Here is an 18,319-nt window from a genome sequence, read left to right as displayed (position 1 = left end):
CGTGGCTCATTTGGTTGAGTGTCCCACCCTTGATTTCGGCTCAGGTCATCATCTCACGTTTTATGGGATTGAGCCCCACATCGGGCTCTGTGCTGACAGCGCGGAGCCTGCTTGGGATTTTCTTTCTCCTTCTCTCTCTGCCTCGCTCCCCGCTTGCACTCTCTCTCAAAATAAATAAACTTAAAATTCTTTTTAATGTTTTATTTATTTTTGAGACAGAGAGAGACAGAGCATGAGCAGGGGAGGGGCAGAGAGAGAGGGAGACACAGAATCCAAAGCAGGGTCCAGGCTGTGAGCCATCAGCACAGAGCCCGATGCGGGGCTCGAACTCACGGACCGTGAGATCGTGACCTGAGCCGAAGTCAGACGCTTAACTGAGCCACCCAGGCGCCCCCTTAAAAATTTTTTTAAGAAAGAGATCATATTCACAGGTACTGGGGGTTGGGGCTTCAACATACCTGTTATGAGAGGGGAGGGCAGAATTCAACCCACAACTCTTGCTATTTAATCCTATATACTTCCTTTAGACCAAGCTTCTAAATGGATATATATGTGACAACAGGGTTTTTTGTGCCAGTCTTTTTCCTGTGTTAATTTACTCTCACTGTGGTTTCAAAAAATGTTTTGAAGTATCTCACTGGAGGTATTAAGATCTACCTTGGGAAGATCTTACTTTTTTTTTTTTTTTTTTTTTTTACTTTTGGGAAGCAAAGGAAGGAACCTTGTGTGGGAAGAAAAAAATGCAGGGCTCCTGAGTAGGGAAAGTACTTTACAACTGTCCAGAGAAGCAAGAGTTAAAAGGTCAGCCACTCCACTGCAGAGTTTGTTTACAAAGGCTTATGACTTGGGTGTGAATTGGCCAATCAAGCTTGGAGCCCTGGATTGATCTGAAGCTCCGGCTGCTGGGCTGCTGGACTGTGAGAAGCCACGGTGGGCATACCTCTGGCATGGCCGCTCAGCACCCTCACTGTCACGTCTTAAAGGCCAGAAAGAATCTGAGACAGCACGGATATGGTCAACTGCTTGTTCCTTCAGTGTGTCTGTAGGCCACCACCAGCTGTGGCGGAGTCTGGGGTAGGTTGTAACTTGTCGGGGAATGTTGGCGGTGGTGGTGGTGGCGGGGGTTTGTAGTTGCAGGTATGATCCTGTGATCACAGTCAAACCGTGTTCCCTGGAATGCACCTCGGTCTATTTCGGAAGTACACAGACTTTGCCAAAAGGAGATTCAGTTTTAAAACATGCATCAAAGCTCAAATTTGTTTTTACAAGGGATGTAAGTCTCTTCTGGCTAAAGATCACTGTCTCTCCCTCTTTTGCTAGGAGTAAAGGGGACATTTCAATTGTATATATTGTCCTGTTAACTAATTTTTGCAATGCCACGTAGAAAGGCTGGTTTCTCCTTTTATCTCTTCAGTGGGACTGCAGAAATAGTTCTAGTAGAATCGCTGTTCTTATGTATATCCTGTGCCCCCGCCCCCCACCCCCACCCCAGTGGGAGCAGTAGCTGACACTTGAGGCAGGACGTGTTAAAGGGACCATCCCTGGCACGTCTCCTGCTCTGTCATTTCCTGCTTTGAGCATACCTGCTTTTATCCAGCCTCCTCACTTCCTGGAGTGTGTTTTGGTCTCAGAAGGATTTCTTACCTGAACCACTAAGACAACCTCTTGTTTTCCCACGCCCATTTCCTTGTTTTCCTGTCTGCATTAGCAAAGCTTCAGTGAGGCATGTCACATGTTGCATAAGTGCAAAAAAAAAAAAAAAAAACACAACAAAAAAACCCAAACCCAACAAAAAAAATCCCCCCCAAACAAACAAACCAAAAAACCACACGTAGATTTGTTACCAAACTACTCATTGCCTGTAATTTTGTTTTGCTTCTGGACCTTTCTAACACCTTGTTTCTGAACCTTTTAATTCTTGTGTGCTTAAATTGTGCCATTTGGTTTAATAATGTAGTTAAACTCTCCATAATAATCCTGTTTTTCACATGCAGTGAAAAAAATAATACCAACTTTTTCATGATTTCTCATATTTTCCCTTGGTGTAGTGTCAGAGAGGAAAGACCCACACCCCCCCCTCCGCCCCCTTAGGCTTACTACGTGGGGAGCGTGGAATTAAACTGGCTGACAAAAGACAGTAGCAAGAGAAAAGACGGGTTTTTCTTCATGTGAACCAGTGGGAGTTCACAGGAAAAAGTGACTCCAGGAAGTGGTTAGAGATGGAGGTATATATCCCCTCTTATGAGGGGCAGGGGAGCTGGAGAGGGCACTTATGGGAAACCCAGTGATTTAGGCAAGATAAAGGGGCCTGTGGGAGAGCAAACGGGAGGTCTGATAGTTTTGTGGCAGCGTCTGCTGAGACTTTTCCTCTCAGCTGATAAGAGTCACATCTTCCCTGGTTAGAAGAAAGAAAATCCTATCCCAAGACAATGGATTTATGACTACTGAGTTCTTTTTTTTTTTTTAATGTTTATTTATTTTTTGAGGGAGAGAGAGACAGAGCATGAGCTGGGGAGGGGCAGAGAGAGAGGGAGACACAGACTCTGAAGCGGACTCCAGGCTCCGGGCTGTCAGCCCAGAGCCTGATGCGGGGCTCCAACCCCATGAACTACAAATTCATGACCTGAGCTGAAGTCGAACGCTTAACTCACTGAGCCACCCACGTGCCCCGACTGCTGAGTTCTTTGGGGACCTCTGCTTTCAGGGAGATAAGAGAGTTTGGGGGGGCGGGGAGCCTATTCTTAAATACCTTCAGCTCAGAACAGTTTTCATGCCACAGTGGTGCACTCTGGACCCCTCTGCGGTGACTTGATTTAAACATGAAGTTCAGGGAGTCAGAATCAGCAGGTAGCAAGGTAAGCAGTGATTGCTAGTACTCATTAGCTTTTGAGCAGAGGTAACTTGGTACAGTGGGAAAATTTTGCACAATTATGCAAATTTGCACAATTATGCAAATTATTACACAAATTATGAGGCCCACATTTCAGTGTCTCTGTTGCTGCTGATTGGCCGTGTGGCCCTGGGCAAGTCACTTAACTTCCCTGGGTTTTGGTTTTCCTGATCTGAAAAATGATGGTGGTGGAGTAGAGTGTCCATAAATCTCTTTCTGCTCTCTTTGCTTTTCATCAGATTCTTCTTTAAATTTTTTGCAACATTTATTTATGCTGGGGGAGAGGAGCAGAGAGAGGGAGACAGAGGATCCCAAGCAGGCTCTGCACTGTCAGCGCAGAGCCCGATGCAGGGCTTGAACTCGGGAACCAAACTGTGAGATCACGACGTGGGCCGAAACCAAGAGTCAGATGCTTAACGACTGAGCCACCCAGGCGCCCTATCAGATTTTTCATAGTACAGCGGCCCCTTGAACAACACAGGTGTGAACTGTGCAGGACCACTTATGTGTGCCTTTTTTTTTCTTTTTTATGAATACAGTATAATACCATAAATATTTTATGATTTTCTTAGTATCTTTTTTTTTTAGGTTACATTATTATAAAAACATAGTATATAATACACATACCAAATATGTGTTAATCAACTGTTATCAGTAAGACTTCCAGCCAACAGTGGGCTATTGGTAGTTAAGTTTTAGGGAAGCCGAAAGTTACAAGCTGATTTTTGACTGCACGGTAGGTGGTGGTGCTGGGGTGGGGGTCGTTACTTGTAACCCCCGTGTCGCCCAGAAGTCAACTGTGTATGATCTTAGGGAACGTCTATATTTGAGGTCTTAGTTGCCACTGATTGGGCAGCAGCTGACCTCCTGGGCTGGTCCTCAGGGCAGGGCCGGGCTGCACCGGGACAGTTCTGCTGGAGGTCTCTAGGCCAGGGAGGCCTGTTCTGCCTGCCCTTGAGTGACATCTCTGCCACGTGCCCTTGTCTGTCTGTCTTGTTTATATCTTTTTTAAATAATGACCAGGGGTAGGAGAACTGAAGGTGTCTAGGCTCACAGGCGTGTGACCAGAGTCGGCTGCACCCTCCCTCCCATGGGCTGTGCAGCAACTCTCCTCTGACCCGGCTTTGAGGGGTCTGCTGAGACAGAGGTTATCCCCTGGCAGGGCTCAGCCTGGGGATGGTTACTCCACACACTGCTTTTTTAACAGCAATAATTAACTGTGGCTGATAAGGGCTGTCACAGCATTTCCCCCACACAAGGACCCATTGTTCCCCAGTGAACCGTTGCCGAACCAAATCCCCAGACCTTAAGGAACTGGCCTGAGGTCACAAAGGTAGCTAGTGGCCTCGCCTGACTCACACAGAAGGCTGCCCATTTCCAAGCTCATAGTTCCTCTTCTGGTACATTGCATTGCCTCTGAAAAGGTATTGGAACAATTTGAAAGTAGTGGCTAATTTAGGACCACAGACTCTCCAGCTGTGGGATTGTCTAGTCCTGAAAGGTTAGTCATTCCTTGTTTGTCCCAGATCACACAGCTAGTTAGTAGCCCGATCTGGTTCTTTGAATCCCGGGTCATTGCTCTCTCCATCAGACTTAACTTACTGAATGTCAGGCCTTAACAGCCCAGACTTAATCTTATTAAAGCACCTTCCGTTTTTAAAGATTATTGCAGGAAAATACCTTAGAGTAGCACCTAACGTGTTCCGCATTCCTTTCTCCTTCTGGGCTCCTGCATTTCCCCGTGCCATTGGTATGTGTATTTTGGGTGACACCACAGTTGAAAGTTCTTTCTAGTAACTCACAGTGGTACTTAGTTTCTTAATGTCTTTTGCAGTAGCTCATTGGTCACCATACATCACTATTTAAATTACGGTCTTAATTCAGCCTGCAGTGAAAGGTGAAAGTCGTGCTTATTTTAAGGCACGTCTCAGTTACGTCTTTCTGTTACACAAATAACTTCTTAAAATAAACAAATAGATCAAGAAAGCCTTGAGGCAAGGCTAAAGAGGATGGGAGGGAGCGCATAGCTTGTTCTTTTCCAATACCTTCCTGGACATTGGTGCTCACCTAACTTGTTCGCATTTGAAAAGGTTGTGGCTGAGGAATCCTGGAGGCGGGGCTCATCACGGGATGAAGAGAGGACAGAGGCTCAGAGGATCACCAGGAGGAAGTGGGGTTCTGGGAGAAGGTCAAGGCCCCGACCGCTCTCCGACTATGGCCAGTTGGCCAACCGAAGTCTCTCTATTCCTGAAGACTCCATTGCTGTGGACCCCCAGAAAGAGGACACTGTGGACGGGGACCAGCAGCCAAACACGGCCTCCATGGACCCTGCAGACCAGAACCCTGCCGTGGGCTGTCCCAAAGGCGGCCGGAGAAGACGCCCCATCTCTGTGATAGGCGGGGTCAGCTTCTATGGGAACAGCCAGACAGAGGAAATAGAGAGTCTTCTGACCCAAGTAAGATCTGGTGTGCTTCTGCCAAAGCTAGCAGAGGCCTCCAGCTTCCTGGCCTTTGTTCTCTGCTGCAGACTAACTAACCAGGCCGCTGCTTTTCTTTCTCCTCTCTGCTCAAGGAGGATAGACTCCCAGCCTTTCTTCCTGACTTTGGAAACACGCGTGAATTAAACTAACAATCTGGCACGTGGATGGCTTTTACTAATCTCCTGTCTCTCCTGGAGTCTCCAACAATATGTGAAACTGGTTTGCTGTTGGTTCTCAATGACCCGAGACTTTAATAAGGGGAAAGGTAGCATTGCACATTTAGTGAGCTTCATGGAAGAAGTTGGTGAAGGGGAAGTGTCCTCCGGTGTTAAAATGTAAGGATAAGAAGAAGATAAGGAGTCGGTTTTTTAGGAGCTGAGGAAATACTTTTTTCCACCAATTTTGTGCTCTTTACCAATAGATTAGAAGTATTTATCAGTTACCCAAAGAGCACTTTGTGGCTACAAGACATTTAAATAAAGGCCCTGTTCAGGATAACGTTCGGCAAATGGTATTTGCTGAGACGTGGTCACGGATTCCCAGAACAGTATATGAGTGTGTGCCCGGTTTCACTTTTTGAGCTTGCTAGCTGATACTGTAAAAAACTCGAAATTCTCTCGAAAGGGAAGGCCTGTGTTGGTATTGGATTTTCTGTTGAACTTCTCCCTATAAAGCCCGTCCCAACGCCTTGTTTCTAGCAAGCGCTCAAATACCTCTTGTTTAATTGCGTTAAACTGAATTGAATTCTTAAGGTAAAAAAATGAAGTGGAAGAATACCGTGAACTTCTTGTGGGAAGACGTGTCCCGCGCTAGGAAGTAATTCTGAACCAAAGCAAACTATCATCTCTCTCAGCTCGAAACGCAGTGTGGGGAAAATCGAAAGCGCTTAGAGATTATCTCACTTTGGAGCATCACGAAGGTGCGCGGTGAGATAATTTTACGCGCTGTAGGCTCATTTAGGGAGTTGGGTGGGAAAGTCCTAAGATGACCTCAGGAAGGCCTAAACCGACTTGGCCTCCGATTTAGTTTTATAGGGATGGTGCCTGTGGAAGGTCAACAGGGGACATAGGCCCTTCTAAAGAGACCGGGCCGATTTGTGGAGAACTAGCTCTCTTTTAAACAAAGCTCAACTGTCACGACAGCTCAGGTGAGGAAGACTCGGGTGCCACGAGACCCGGCGCCTGTGGTGGCAGCGCCTGACGGGCTCGCCAGTCCGAGCGTGTCGTCCGGACTTGGTCTCGGGCACCGGCCGCCCCTGGCGGCTCTGCCGGGAAGACGTCTTCCTTGTGACCCCGCCTCTGTGCGAGAGGCCACCCCTTCCTAAATCTGCTTGTCCTCTTGGACGCTTTGCTCTTCCTGAGTGTCACCCCTCGGTGTGTCGCTGGCGTGAGAGGCAGCGCGTGAGTCGATACCGGGTTTTGAAAATCTTGGGGTAAGTCGTGGCAGCCGAACCCCGCGGTGCGGCCTGAGGCTCGTGACACGACTTGGAGAAGGCGCTTCCCCTCCCCTCTGTGAGCGGCTCCCAGGTGACGACGCCGAGCTGCTCACAGCCGTGTGTGTGAAGAGCCTGCGAAAGGTGCCACTTCCTGGCACCTCCTCACAGCCCTCTGCTTTCCTTTTGCAGCCGGCGGCCAGGCCTCCCGTGCCAGCTCACCAGGTGCTGCCCTACAAGGCGGTTTCGGCCCGGTTCCGGCCCTTCACCTTCTCCCAGAGCACCCCCATCGGACTGGACCGCGTGGGGCGCCGGCGGCAGATGCGAGCGTCCAACGGTGAGTCTCCCGGGCCCGCCCTGTTCGGGGGCCCCCCTCTCAGAAACCGGGGTGGCGTCCTCGGTTGGACCGCTCCCCGGGACTCCGAGGTGCCCGCCCGATGGCGCCCCTCTCCGCTGTCTCTCTGGGCCGGGGCGGCGTGCGCCTGGGAGTGAGGAGGGCTCGTCTCCAGCCACCCACGCGGGCCCGGGGGCGTCGTCAGCCATCCAGGCCGGACGTGCCGTGCCATCAGGCGACCCCGTGCTACAAGTTTGCTCCTGTTGCGTCTGTGTGCCTGAGTGCCTGCGGGTGGAGAGCTAAGCACGGGGTCCCGGGCATTTGTTGCAACCCTTCCGAAGCTCTTCCTGGGTGTCTGAGATCCACTGACGCCCCTCTGAACAGCAGAGAAAAGCCCACCTAATGTAGTAGTTAATATGCTCTCAGTACTTACCCAGTCAGTACTTGGCGACTTGAACTGGTCCCACGTGTCCTCGGAATGATGTTTACGTTCTTAAGAAAGGAAATCCTCCCCCACACTGATACTCGTGTCCGTGCGGCCAGCCGGTCTCATGGTGGCGTGGCCTGCCGGGCCCTGGACCAGCGTGACTAGAGCTCACATTCAGCGGAGACTCACGGGGGGCAGCCTGGCCGTGTGCTCTGCTGTAGCGGCTCATTGATCTGCGCAATTACCTGCCTCGCCAGCGGCTCTTACTGTCCTCGTTTTCCAGATAAAAAAGCCCACGTATCCTTGGGTAAACCGCCCTGAGTCGCTCACCAGGAAGGGGCGGGGTTGGGATTTGCATCTACAGATAGAACTTGCAATGCCAAGAGGTTCCTTTTTAAAAACCACTGAACTGTGCTGACCCCTTAAACAAGTGCAGCAGACACCGAGGATGACGGCCCCAGCGGCAGGGCTTCCTGTCGCACCGTTGGGAGTGAGTGTCGTGTGGAGGGCAGGAGAGCGGGAGCCGGGTGGTGGGAAGCCGAGCGGGGCCACCGCCCCCCCGCAGCCAAGTCCTCCACGCGACGGCACACCCCCGAGGCCGTACGAAGAGGACGGGTTTGAACGGACTTGGAGAAGGCGGAGGGCGTCACCTGAAGAACTGAAATCCCAGGGAGACGAGGAGAGGAAACACGGGTGGGTGGGCGAAGGGAGAGAGACCAGGGAGGCGTGAACTCCCTGGGCGAGGGAGTCGTTTCTAAGGACAGGTCGAAGAGGACGATGGCTAGCGACCAGAAATGTGACGGGAAGTTCGCTGATGGAGTCCGACACAGAAGTTGTCGAGGACCGCGTCCCAGGAGGGCCACGCCGGGTGGTGAGAGGTCAGAGGGTCGGTGAATGGTGAGGAAGTGCTCCTGGCCCTGATTGTGTTGCCATGGTTTCGAACTCGTGTCACGTATACCGGGAGGGGTCCAGGGGGGCTTGCAGGTGGAGGTCGAGGAAATTGGTGAGCATCTCGTGCCTGGGTCAACCTCTCAGCTCCGTGGTCTGGACACCTGGGAGTCTTTGCTCCCCTCCTTGTGGAGTCACTAGGTCCTGTCCGCTGGTTCTCAGGGTCACCTTGCTCCTCAGGCTCCTTAACCCTTCCCCTCACGGCCACCCCGTCGCCTCTTCAGCCCTCACGGCTACCCCGTCACCTCCTCAGGCCAGGCTCTCATACGCTCTCTAGTCAGAGTCACTGCTCGCTTTCGGCTCTTTCCCACCATTGGAATCAAGTCCCGGTTCCTTAAACATGCGTGTTGGCTTTTGTAAAGCCGCGTCTCTCCTTCCATCTGTTTCTGTCCCTTCTCCTGCCAGCGTTTGCCATCCAGCGTGCCTGCATCCGCTCTGGGCTTTCGCACTCCCTTCGCGCTACTCACGGTGCCCCCTTTGCCTCGAATTCCCTTCTTTTCCTTTTCCTTGTGTCAGCATTCTTCCCATTCAGAACTCAAAACGCATTCCCTTGTGTGCCCTTGGAGACAAAGTGCATCCATTGTCCTCCTTCTGCAAAGCCGCTCAGCTCCAGGCCTCGTGTTCGTTCCCTCTGATCCGGTCATCCACATCTGCTGATGTGTTTTGGGAAAGTTTTCCAAAAGGAGAGAGAAAGCTACATGCACACAGCGTTTACAGCACCATGATGGCCCTGAAGTGGAAGCCATGGGAATGTCCCGTTACGCTGGGATCGTGGGTCGGGGTGCTGCTTAGGCCACGACCTCAACACACTTCACATCGTAAGTAGGAAAACAAACAACGTGAGAAGCGACAACCGCAATTTTAAAGTGAGGAAAAAATAGAAAATAAAATCATGTATGTTGTATCAGTTTGCTAAGGCTGCTGTAACAAAGTACCCCGAACTGGGTGCCTTCAATAGCAGAAATCTTTTGTCTCAGTACTAGAGGTGAAAGTCAGATGAAGGCGTTGGCACGCTGGTTCCTTCTGAGGGCAGGGCCCGGGAATCCCTGCCGGCCCATCCTAGCTTCTTGTCTTGGGTACCTTGTGCCTTGGCATGTAGATGTATTGCCTTTGTTTCAGTCTTTATGCCACTATGGCTTTCTCCATGCCATTGAATTAGGGCCCACCCTAATAATCTCCTCCTGACATGATCGTCTACTAAGACCTTATTTCCAAATAAGGTTACTTTGACACTACTGGGGGTTAGGATTTTGGTACCTGTACAGGGTACATAATCCAACCTAGAACATAGACCGTGATTGCAGCAGTTTGCAACATGTACACACGTGGTCAAAGATTTAACAAGAATCTGCAAAAATAAAAGCAATGTGGTTCAGTTGGAAGGAAGGGAGGTGAGGTCTCCTCCAACCCTGTACAACCCTATCCAACCCTGTACATACAACCAGCTTATTTCTGTGCTTTCTGTAACAGTGTTTTGTTTTGATTTTTGTTGAGAAGCAACAGAAACTGACTGACCTGCTTCAGCAAAAAGAGAATTTATTGGAAGGATGTTAGGTGTACCCAGAGTTGAAAATGGCTAGAGGACCAGTCTGGGAAATGGATGGCAGTCAGGGTTGTTCCTGGGAAGCAAGGAACCACATGCAAGAAGCCAAGAAAGGCGTGTAGTAGGAAGGTATAATGCCACCCCTGGGAATGAGTGAAGAACCATTCCTCCTGTCCTTCAGTCACTCACTCAAGAGTCAAAGTCCCAGGATGGAGAAATCAATTATTTTTTCTTTCTTTCTTTTTTAAAAATTTTTTTAATGGTTATTATTTATTTTTGAGGGACAGAGCACGAGTAGGGGAGGGGCAGAGAGAGAGGGAGACACAGAATCCAAAGCAGGCTCCAGGCTCTGAGCTGTCAGCACAGAGCCTGATGCGGGGTTCAAAACCATGAACCGCGAGATCATGACCTGAGCTAAAGTTGGACGCTTGACCGACTGAGCCACCCAGGTGCCCCGAGAAATCGATTCTTGAAGCTTAGGTGATGTGTCTGCCACCTGGTGCCGCTGGGACAAGCACAAGGTCTGGGTGCCTCCAGAGACCCTTTGCCTTCCATATTAGGAGGCAGGTACCTGGGTCCCTGTCACCGAAGCTGAACACAATGGAAGGGAGGTCATTCCCTTAGAGGAAGTCCAAGTAGTGTTAGAAATAGGGGTGTCGGGGCGCCTGGGTGGCGCAGTTGGTTAAGTGTCCGACTTCAGCCAGGTCACGATCTCACGGTCCGTGAGTTCGAGCCCCGCGTCGGGCTCTGGGCTGATGGCTCAGAGCCTGGAGCCTCTTTCCGATTCTGTGTCTCCCTCTCTCTCTGCCCCTCGCCCGTTCATGCTCTGTCTCTCTCTGTCCCAAAAATAAATAAACGTTTGAAAAAAAAATTAAAAAAAAAAAAAAGAAATAGGGGTGTCTGGGTTGCTCAGTCGGGGAAGCATCCGACTCTTGATTTCAGCCTAGCTCATGATCTCACTGTTCATGAGATGGATCCCCATGTCACTTTTGTGGGATTCTCTCTCTCTCAAAATAAATAAACAAACATTAAAAAAAAAATAGAAATAGATCCTGAACAGGTTCTCTCTTCATTCATTCATTCATTCATTCATTCATTCATTCATTCATATACTCAGTAGCTGTTGAGTGCTTCCCACGTGCCAGATGACAGGAGTGAGCAAAAGCCCTTAAATCACTTACACTCTGGTGAGGGGATAATGAGTTAACAAATGACTCTGTAATACGGCAGGCAGTATTATAAAGAAAACTGAAGACGCGTGGAGGGTAGTCATGTCTAAAAAAATGTCATTCTAACATGATGCATAATTCAACCCCCGCTGAGTCTTTCCCTAGAGGGAGACAACTCAAAAGCTTGTCAGTTACTGCAAACATGTCCAAGTCTAGGCCCCCCTCCCCGAGTCATATCCATTTCTTCTGCAGTTCTGCAATGCCTTTTCCACTCCGTAAACCCAGAGGTAAATTTAAGCAGCATACCATAATCATAATGGAAAGAGGTGGGGGCGGGGAGGAAAGGAAATAGAAAATAAATATTATGTATATATTCATGGTACCACAAAAGGAAATCCCTCCTGCTTCTGGTTGCAAGGTCATACCCGCTGTTTTTGACTTTGCTCATCTCATTGCTGTTGCATGCTCCCCTGGCCCCTGCCCAGTACCTTACCTGGTAGTGTTCTTTGCCAGCTGAGGTGGCCCAGACCTTCACTCTGTCGTGTGGGGCTCTTAGTGGTTCTGCTCGCTTAGAGTCGCAGTAGTCTTACTTATTTGCCTCCCTTAGTCAAAAAGGCAGCCCATCTATAAAGAAAAAAAAATGTGTGGAGCACCAACCTGAGCCTTCCAGGCACTGGTTTTACCATTTGGAAATACAGCAGAGGATAAAGCATCACAAACTTCACATTCCAGTATTGAAACCAATTCAGTAAGTCAGTAAAGAGCATGATCTCAGGCTGTAATGATGGCTCCCGAGAGAAGAACGTGGGTGATACAGTAGAGAGTGTGGCAACGGGCACAGCAGAGGGTGACCTAGTGTCCCTAAGGAGGTGACACTGGCGTGGAGGCTTTAAAGGTGAGTGAGAGCCAAAGATCTGAGGGAGGAGAAGTCCCAGTGGAAGGAACATCAGGGGCCCAACGTTAGACTGGAACTTGATGTGTCTGAGGTTCCGCGAGAGGGCCAGCGTGACCGGAGTTCAAGACACAAGGGCAGAAGAGGGCGTTGCAGTCTGGTGGGGAGGCTGCGGCTGGACAGAAAGGGCACTGCAGGTCTTGGGTAGGACTTGGCATTATTCGAAGTGAAACCGGAAGCCATTGCCAGCCGGGGAGTGAAAGGCACTGATTTAAGCTTTAGAGAGGAAGGACAGTGTGGGGGAGAAAAGGCAGAGGAGGGGAGACTGGTTTGGACACTGTTGCATAAGTCCAGTTGGGAAACAGTGGTGGCAGTGACCACAAAAGTCGTCCATGTCTGTCTTGGGTGCTCATTTTCCCCAGTGCACAGGGCGGCAAAAATGGCCGGCCTTGGTTCAAATCCAGTGGGGCCAGGCCTGCGAGTTCTGGTGGAAGGACTTCTCTCTTGGGGGAATAAATTCAGTTTTGACAGGCGAAGCTGTTGAACAGGAAGAAAATATTTTGCAAATGTATTATTCAGTAATCATGAGCAGCAGTCCCTGTGCTTGCCCTTTGTTTCTGGACCCATGTACTCTGGCCATGGGTGCACAGCACCCTACCAGTCACCGATTCAGTGCTATACAGACCCTATCCAAGGCAGCATCGCAATTTCACGATGTGTCCCCAAGCTGTCTCCATAACATCATTTTCATTAGGCCGTGATTCCATGCTTGTGGACAATGGTAAACAAGAATAAAGCTCGCGACACTCGTGGACACTGGCCTATCTCCGTGCTTCCCTCACTGGGGCCCTCGGGTAGAAGCATGGTCATGTGAGGCGCCGCGACGTTGTGTGAGGCCTTCAGTGCGATTCCAGCAGAGGTCTGACAGGTAAGGAAAACAAATCCAAATCTAGAATAAATCTCTTTGCCACTAAGGACAGATCATCCACCCCTCTATTATGAAAGGGTCCATTGTAATCAGCTTTCCACAAGGAGCTGTCTGGTTCCTTCAAGGAACCATGTCATTAACTTTGTTGAGAGGGACACCCTGTGGTTTAGCCCAGGCTTGGCATCCATTTCTGCCACCATGGCCTTTTCTTTTTCTTTTTTCTTTTTTTTTTTTTTACCCCGAACCCACTGAGTAGGCATCAAGATGACTAGAAACAAAGATTGGCGTTTATAGAATGGGACATAATGTTCACGCAATTATCAAACAGCCTCTTTTGCAGTAGGATTCACATGGGATGCGACTGGACATTCATATGGGACAGACGATTTCTCATGTTTTCAGTGAATTCTGACATATTAATTATACTCCTTCCCGAAACCAGTGCATTACCTACTCTGTTCTTCCCAAATTCCCCCAAGCTATTCAGCCAAGCCATTGTCCTAACCATGTATCCACACAAGCTAAGTCCCTGCTGAGGCCCTTTCTCCTCCCACTCAGAAAGGATTAGGAAGAGTTCTCGCCTTGATTTTACTACTGGGGGTTTCCCTTTCTGGGTGGAGGGTGAATGTTGGAAGATCCCTTTTGGGAAGGCTGGAAGGAGGAGTTGTTAACTGTGGGATACTGACCCCCAAGTTACCTGGCTTCTGCTTCATAAAGAGGCCCTGAGTTTGGAAACCACCTGATCTGGGAGCCGTGTAAGGGTCCTTGATTCTCTGCCATGGTGGTTCAAGTCAGGTTCCTGTCACCAGATTTGGAAATGCCCTGCTATACAAATCAGGTAGTACTGTAGTGGAGTTACGACTTTTGTTCCTGCAGACCCTGTAATAGGTTGGGGACAGCCAGAAATCGCGTGGGCCAGCTATTCCGGTGACTAAACTGGACGTGCTGCCCCGTTTAGGAGCCGTGTCCTCTTTTCCTGTGACAGCTGTCCTACCTCCATGGGGGTCCCGGGCTTCCGTGCAACAGAGGCCTCTCTCGCCGACTTCCCTCGCCTAGGCAGATGAGCAGTACAGTGCTTAGAAAAGTGGCTGCCACTCCCATCACCTGGTTTGGGAGACCCGGCCCGGGGGGTGGGGAGTCCGTGATAGACCAGGTACCGCATCTCTGCCTTTCTGGCCTCTGTACTTCTTTCTTCCTCTGTGCCAGATGCTGGCCCCTCCACTGCCTTAAGAGTGGGCCAGTGCTGGGTCCAGGTCTGTGGCCCTTCTAAGTGCTGGGATGACAGCCAGCTCCATGAGCCCGTGTGTTGAACGCATGATCTCTGGTAGATGTCACCCAAATGGATAGACTGGGTTGAATCTAAATTCACGTCCAGTAAACGCAGCGCGAACACCTTGTTCAGATCCTGATACCGGCAAACCAGTATAAAAAGATCGTTAGGAGACAGGCGGGGAGATGTTCACATGGACTGACAATTCAGTGAAGGAATTGTTCGTTTTGTTAGTAGGGATAACGATAGTGTAGTTATTTTGAAGCCCTTGTTTGTTATGGGTACATAGTCAAATAGTTTTTGCACGAAACAGCATATGTGAGGTTTGCTTTAAAATGCTCCGAAAAGTTGCTGAGAAAAGTTGGGAAAAAACTGACAATTGTGGGTTCATCGTTTAATTTCTCTGCTCTTGCGTTTGTTTGAAATGTGTCATAAACGTTTAAAAAAATAATGAAAGTATGCTTCCTCTTCCCTGGATTTGCTCCCCAAATCTGCAAATCAAGAAATGGCCACAACTAAATTTTTCTCAAAATGTAGATATTTGGGTATTAGCAAATTAATTTTTGTTAAGAAATAAAGACCTACTCCTTCAGGTGGAGGTGAGCTCTCTCTCCCTTCTGGGCACTTCCTGGCACCGTAAAGTACGGTCTTACCTCCTTACTCGCCCCTTATAGTCTGTGAAGGAAGGTCACATGGAACAGTCCTCAGTAATGATCAGATGGGTGACGTATTGAAATCCTAGAATCGAATCAGGAATCAGAAAGCACTTGTAAGTGCTTTTATAAAGTTCGCGAAGGGGGAGCTGCCAGCCGATACAACCTTACCGCTTTGCTGCTGATGGTGTCTGTGGCCCTTCTTTCTCCCCGGGTCTCCCCAAGCATGCCTCTGCTCTGGTAACTTTCTCGTAGGCGATTATCTTTGCTGCCTTTTGCTTTCTTCTATGAAGCTTCTGTCTTACATCCAAGGCAATTTATTATGTCACAACCTACCTGTGCTCCTGATTTTCCCAAATTTGCTTTGGGTTTCTGCCACACGTCTTCCCTCAACTGATCTGTATTGATCAGAAGCCAAATTTGATCACTTTTCAAAATTCTTACTGCTCGTGTCTGCTCATCCTTCTCTTTCTTCTCGTCTCACACATTGAGTTTAGGTCAGCTTGCTCGTGTGACATAAGGCAAGCGATGATCTTAACCAGAAAGGAAACATTTCTCAGAAAGGAAAACATTCAGTTTCTTCAGCTATTAAATTTCTGTGGAATCTTTATGGGTCACAAGCAAGGAGCTAAAACATGACATTGAAGATCCGGAGATCTGGGGATGCCATTTTTAAAAATATCTGTTTGTTTTATTTTTAAAAGGCTTCTCGTTAACCAATAAATACTATATTATTATGTAATAATGCCACACAACAGAGAAACAAGATTAGGTACAGTAATGATTAAATATAAAAACTAAGAAAATGGTTTTCTGAGGAGATACACTGACAAGTTGATTTGATTAGACTTTTTTTTTTTTTAAAGTGCACTCTACACCACACAATGGGCTCAAATGCATATGCTGTACCGACTGAGGCAGCCAGGTGCCCTGACTATATTAGGCTTTTTATGGCTTTTAGAAATATTTCTAAATTACTCAAATTATTGCTTGGTTTGATTTTTAAAAAATTTTACATCGTACTTTCCTATGAATATAGTCATTTTTTGCAAGCTAGGAAAGAGAATCAGATTAAGCCATTGTAGCCCTGTAATGACCTAGGCCAGAATCACTCGGTCTTCAGCAAAATGATGTAATAGTTGCTAACAGTGGCATTGCAAAACTCTAAATCAGAAGCCCCATCTACAACCTTTCCTTAGGAAACCAACCAAAAAGTCCAGTCCTTAAAGGCAAGACATATGTAAAGAATATATATGTTTAAATTCCCAGCGTAGTTAATATACAACGTTAGATTAGTTTCAGGTGTAGAATATAGTGATTCAGCGTTTTTATGAATTACTCAGTTCTTAACATGGTAAGAGTACTCTTAATCCCCTTCACCTGTTTTACCCCTTCTCCCCCCTCCTTCCCCTCTGGTAACCATCAGTTCTCTATAGTAAAGAGTCTGTTTCCTCTCCCCCCCCCCCCTTGTTTTGTTTCTTAAATTCCATATATGAGTGAAATCATGTGGCATTTTTCTTTCTCTGACTTATTTTACTTAGCATTATACTCTCTAGCTCCATCCATATTGTCGTAAATGGTAAGATTTCATCCTTTTTGATGGCTAAGTAATATTTCGTGTTGTGCGTGTGTGTGTGTGTGTGTGTGTGTGTGTGTGTGTGTGTGTCCATCAGTCGATAGACACTTGGTCTGCTTCTATAATTTGACTGTTGTAAATAATGCTTCAGTAAACGTAGGGGTACATATATCCTTTCAAATTAGTGTTTTCATATTCTTTGTATAAATAACCAGTAGTGTGATTACTGGATCATACGGTAGGTCTATTTTTAATTTGGCGGGGCGGGGGAGGGGGGGCCCTCCATACTGCTTTCCACAGTGGCTGCACTAGTTTGTATTCTCACCAACAGTGCATGAGGGTTCTTTTTTCTCCACATCTTTGCCAACACTTGGATATAAAAAACATCTTGGTCTACAAAGGACAGAACGACCCAAATTGTACACTGGCCAACCTGTCTGTGAGCACATGGTGGAGGGAATATAGTTGGCCCTTGAATAATATGGGGGTTAGGGACCTGCTCCATCCCCACCCTATGTAATCCAAAATCAGGGTGTAACTTTTGGTTCCTCCAGAACTTAACTACTAACAGCCTCCTGTTGCTCAGAAGCCTTACTGGTAACATATGCAGTTGATTAACACATATTTTGTATGTTATATATATTATATACTGTATTCTTATAATAAAGGAAGCTAAAGAAAATGTTAAGAAAATCATAAGACAAGCCTGCTGACTTTTAAAACTCCAAAAATTAGAAAGAGACTAATACATTTACAGTATTGCACTAAATTTATTGAAAAAAATCTGCATATATGTGGACCCACACATCTCAAAACCCATGTTGTTCGAGTCAACTGTATTTTGAAAACCTGCTCTGAGTGTTTAAAAACTCCTGGTTCTAGCGCCAATAAGAAAAGCAGGTAAAAGATACCACGGACGGCAAACTGATCTTGGTCTTACCGCGGCCTACCACTAGAATACAAAGCCAAGTGTGAGAAATAAGGCAGCGTAGAAATTTCCCAAATAAATTATTTCGCGATAAGAAGTTCAACCTATTGTGTTTCTCATTTTGCTGCAGAATAAATTGAGGACTATTTTAGAGAAAAGCGTAATGGCAGTGGTGTGCCTACCCCCGCATGGCCTCCGGCTTCCCCTACACTTAACATCGCTTGCACTGTGCGTATCCGTGTGGAAACACTCGGCAGGACCACCTGCCGGGTCAGGAGGTGGAGAGAGCTCACTTACTATCTTTGGGGGGTCCCCATTGGCCAGTTGGTCGAACATCCGCTAACTGTCCACAGGCACTGGCTTCTGCCCAGTGCCTTCAAGCTTGGTTCGTTCCCCTCCGTGACTTCTTGCAGAGGTGGGTGCTGGTCCTCCGCGAGTAGTCCCGGGAGGCTTGGGGTGCCCGGTAGGCGATTGCCTCGCGGAGCCCCGCGGCGACACCGCGAGTTCTCCTTGCTGAATCAACGGTAATGCGAAAGGCCCAGGCAGAGACGATGGGGTCGGCCGCCTCTCGGGAAGCCTGGTGGGGACTCTCCTTCAGCCGAGGCCGGCGTGCAGCTGCGCCAGCACCGGGCGGGGCCACCCCGGGGGCCCGGGGGCTGGAGAGGCGCCCCCACCCGCGTGGCCCCCGTGCGGTTGCCCGCCCCGCGTCCCGCCCCCGCAGCGCCGGCCCTGCAGCGGCGGCCCCGGGACGGCCCCCCGCCTTGTTCGGTGTCATCCGGCGCGTGTTACCTACACGGTCAAGGTCGGTTTGTCCAAAGGAAAGGAAAAGTACACTGACTGAGACGTTGT

At 48.6% G+C, this 18,319-nt stretch overlaps 1 protein-coding gene across 3 annotated transcripts in view; it reads left to right on the top strand.

Annotated features, from left to right (window-relative positions):
- The window catches only part of SPATA13 (spermatogenesis associated 13), a 148,029-nt gene that overhangs the window by 88,355 nt on the left and 41,355 nt on the right, over window positions 1-18,319 (top strand). Inside the window, exons 1-3 of one of the 3 annotated variants that reach the window (XM_043575238.1) lie at window positions 864-1,074; window positions 4,981-5,346; window positions 6,995-7,139. In XM_043575238.1, the coding sequence (XP_043431173.1) occupies window positions 1,012-1,074; window positions 4,981-5,346; window positions 6,995-7,139 (574 nt within the window). In that variant the 5' untranslated portion in view covers window positions 864-1,011. Of the gene's footprint in view, window positions 1-863; window positions 1,075-4,980; window positions 5,347-6,994; window positions 7,140-18,319 lie in introns of those variants that run through there. The other 2 variants (XM_043575223.1, XM_043575231.1) reach the window with 2 other exon arrangements.

Source organism: Prionailurus bengalensis, chromosome A1 (genome assembly GCF_016509475.1).
Source record: "Prionailurus bengalensis isolate Pbe53 chromosome A1, Fcat_Pben_1.1_paternal_pri, whole genome shotgun sequence".
Classification (NCBI taxonomy): Eukaryota; Metazoa; Chordata; class Mammalia; order Carnivora; family Felidae; genus Prionailurus; species Prionailurus bengalensis.
The sequence above is the reverse complement of the archived record's forward strand: the minus strand, read 5'-3'. Positions and strand labels throughout refer to the sequence as shown.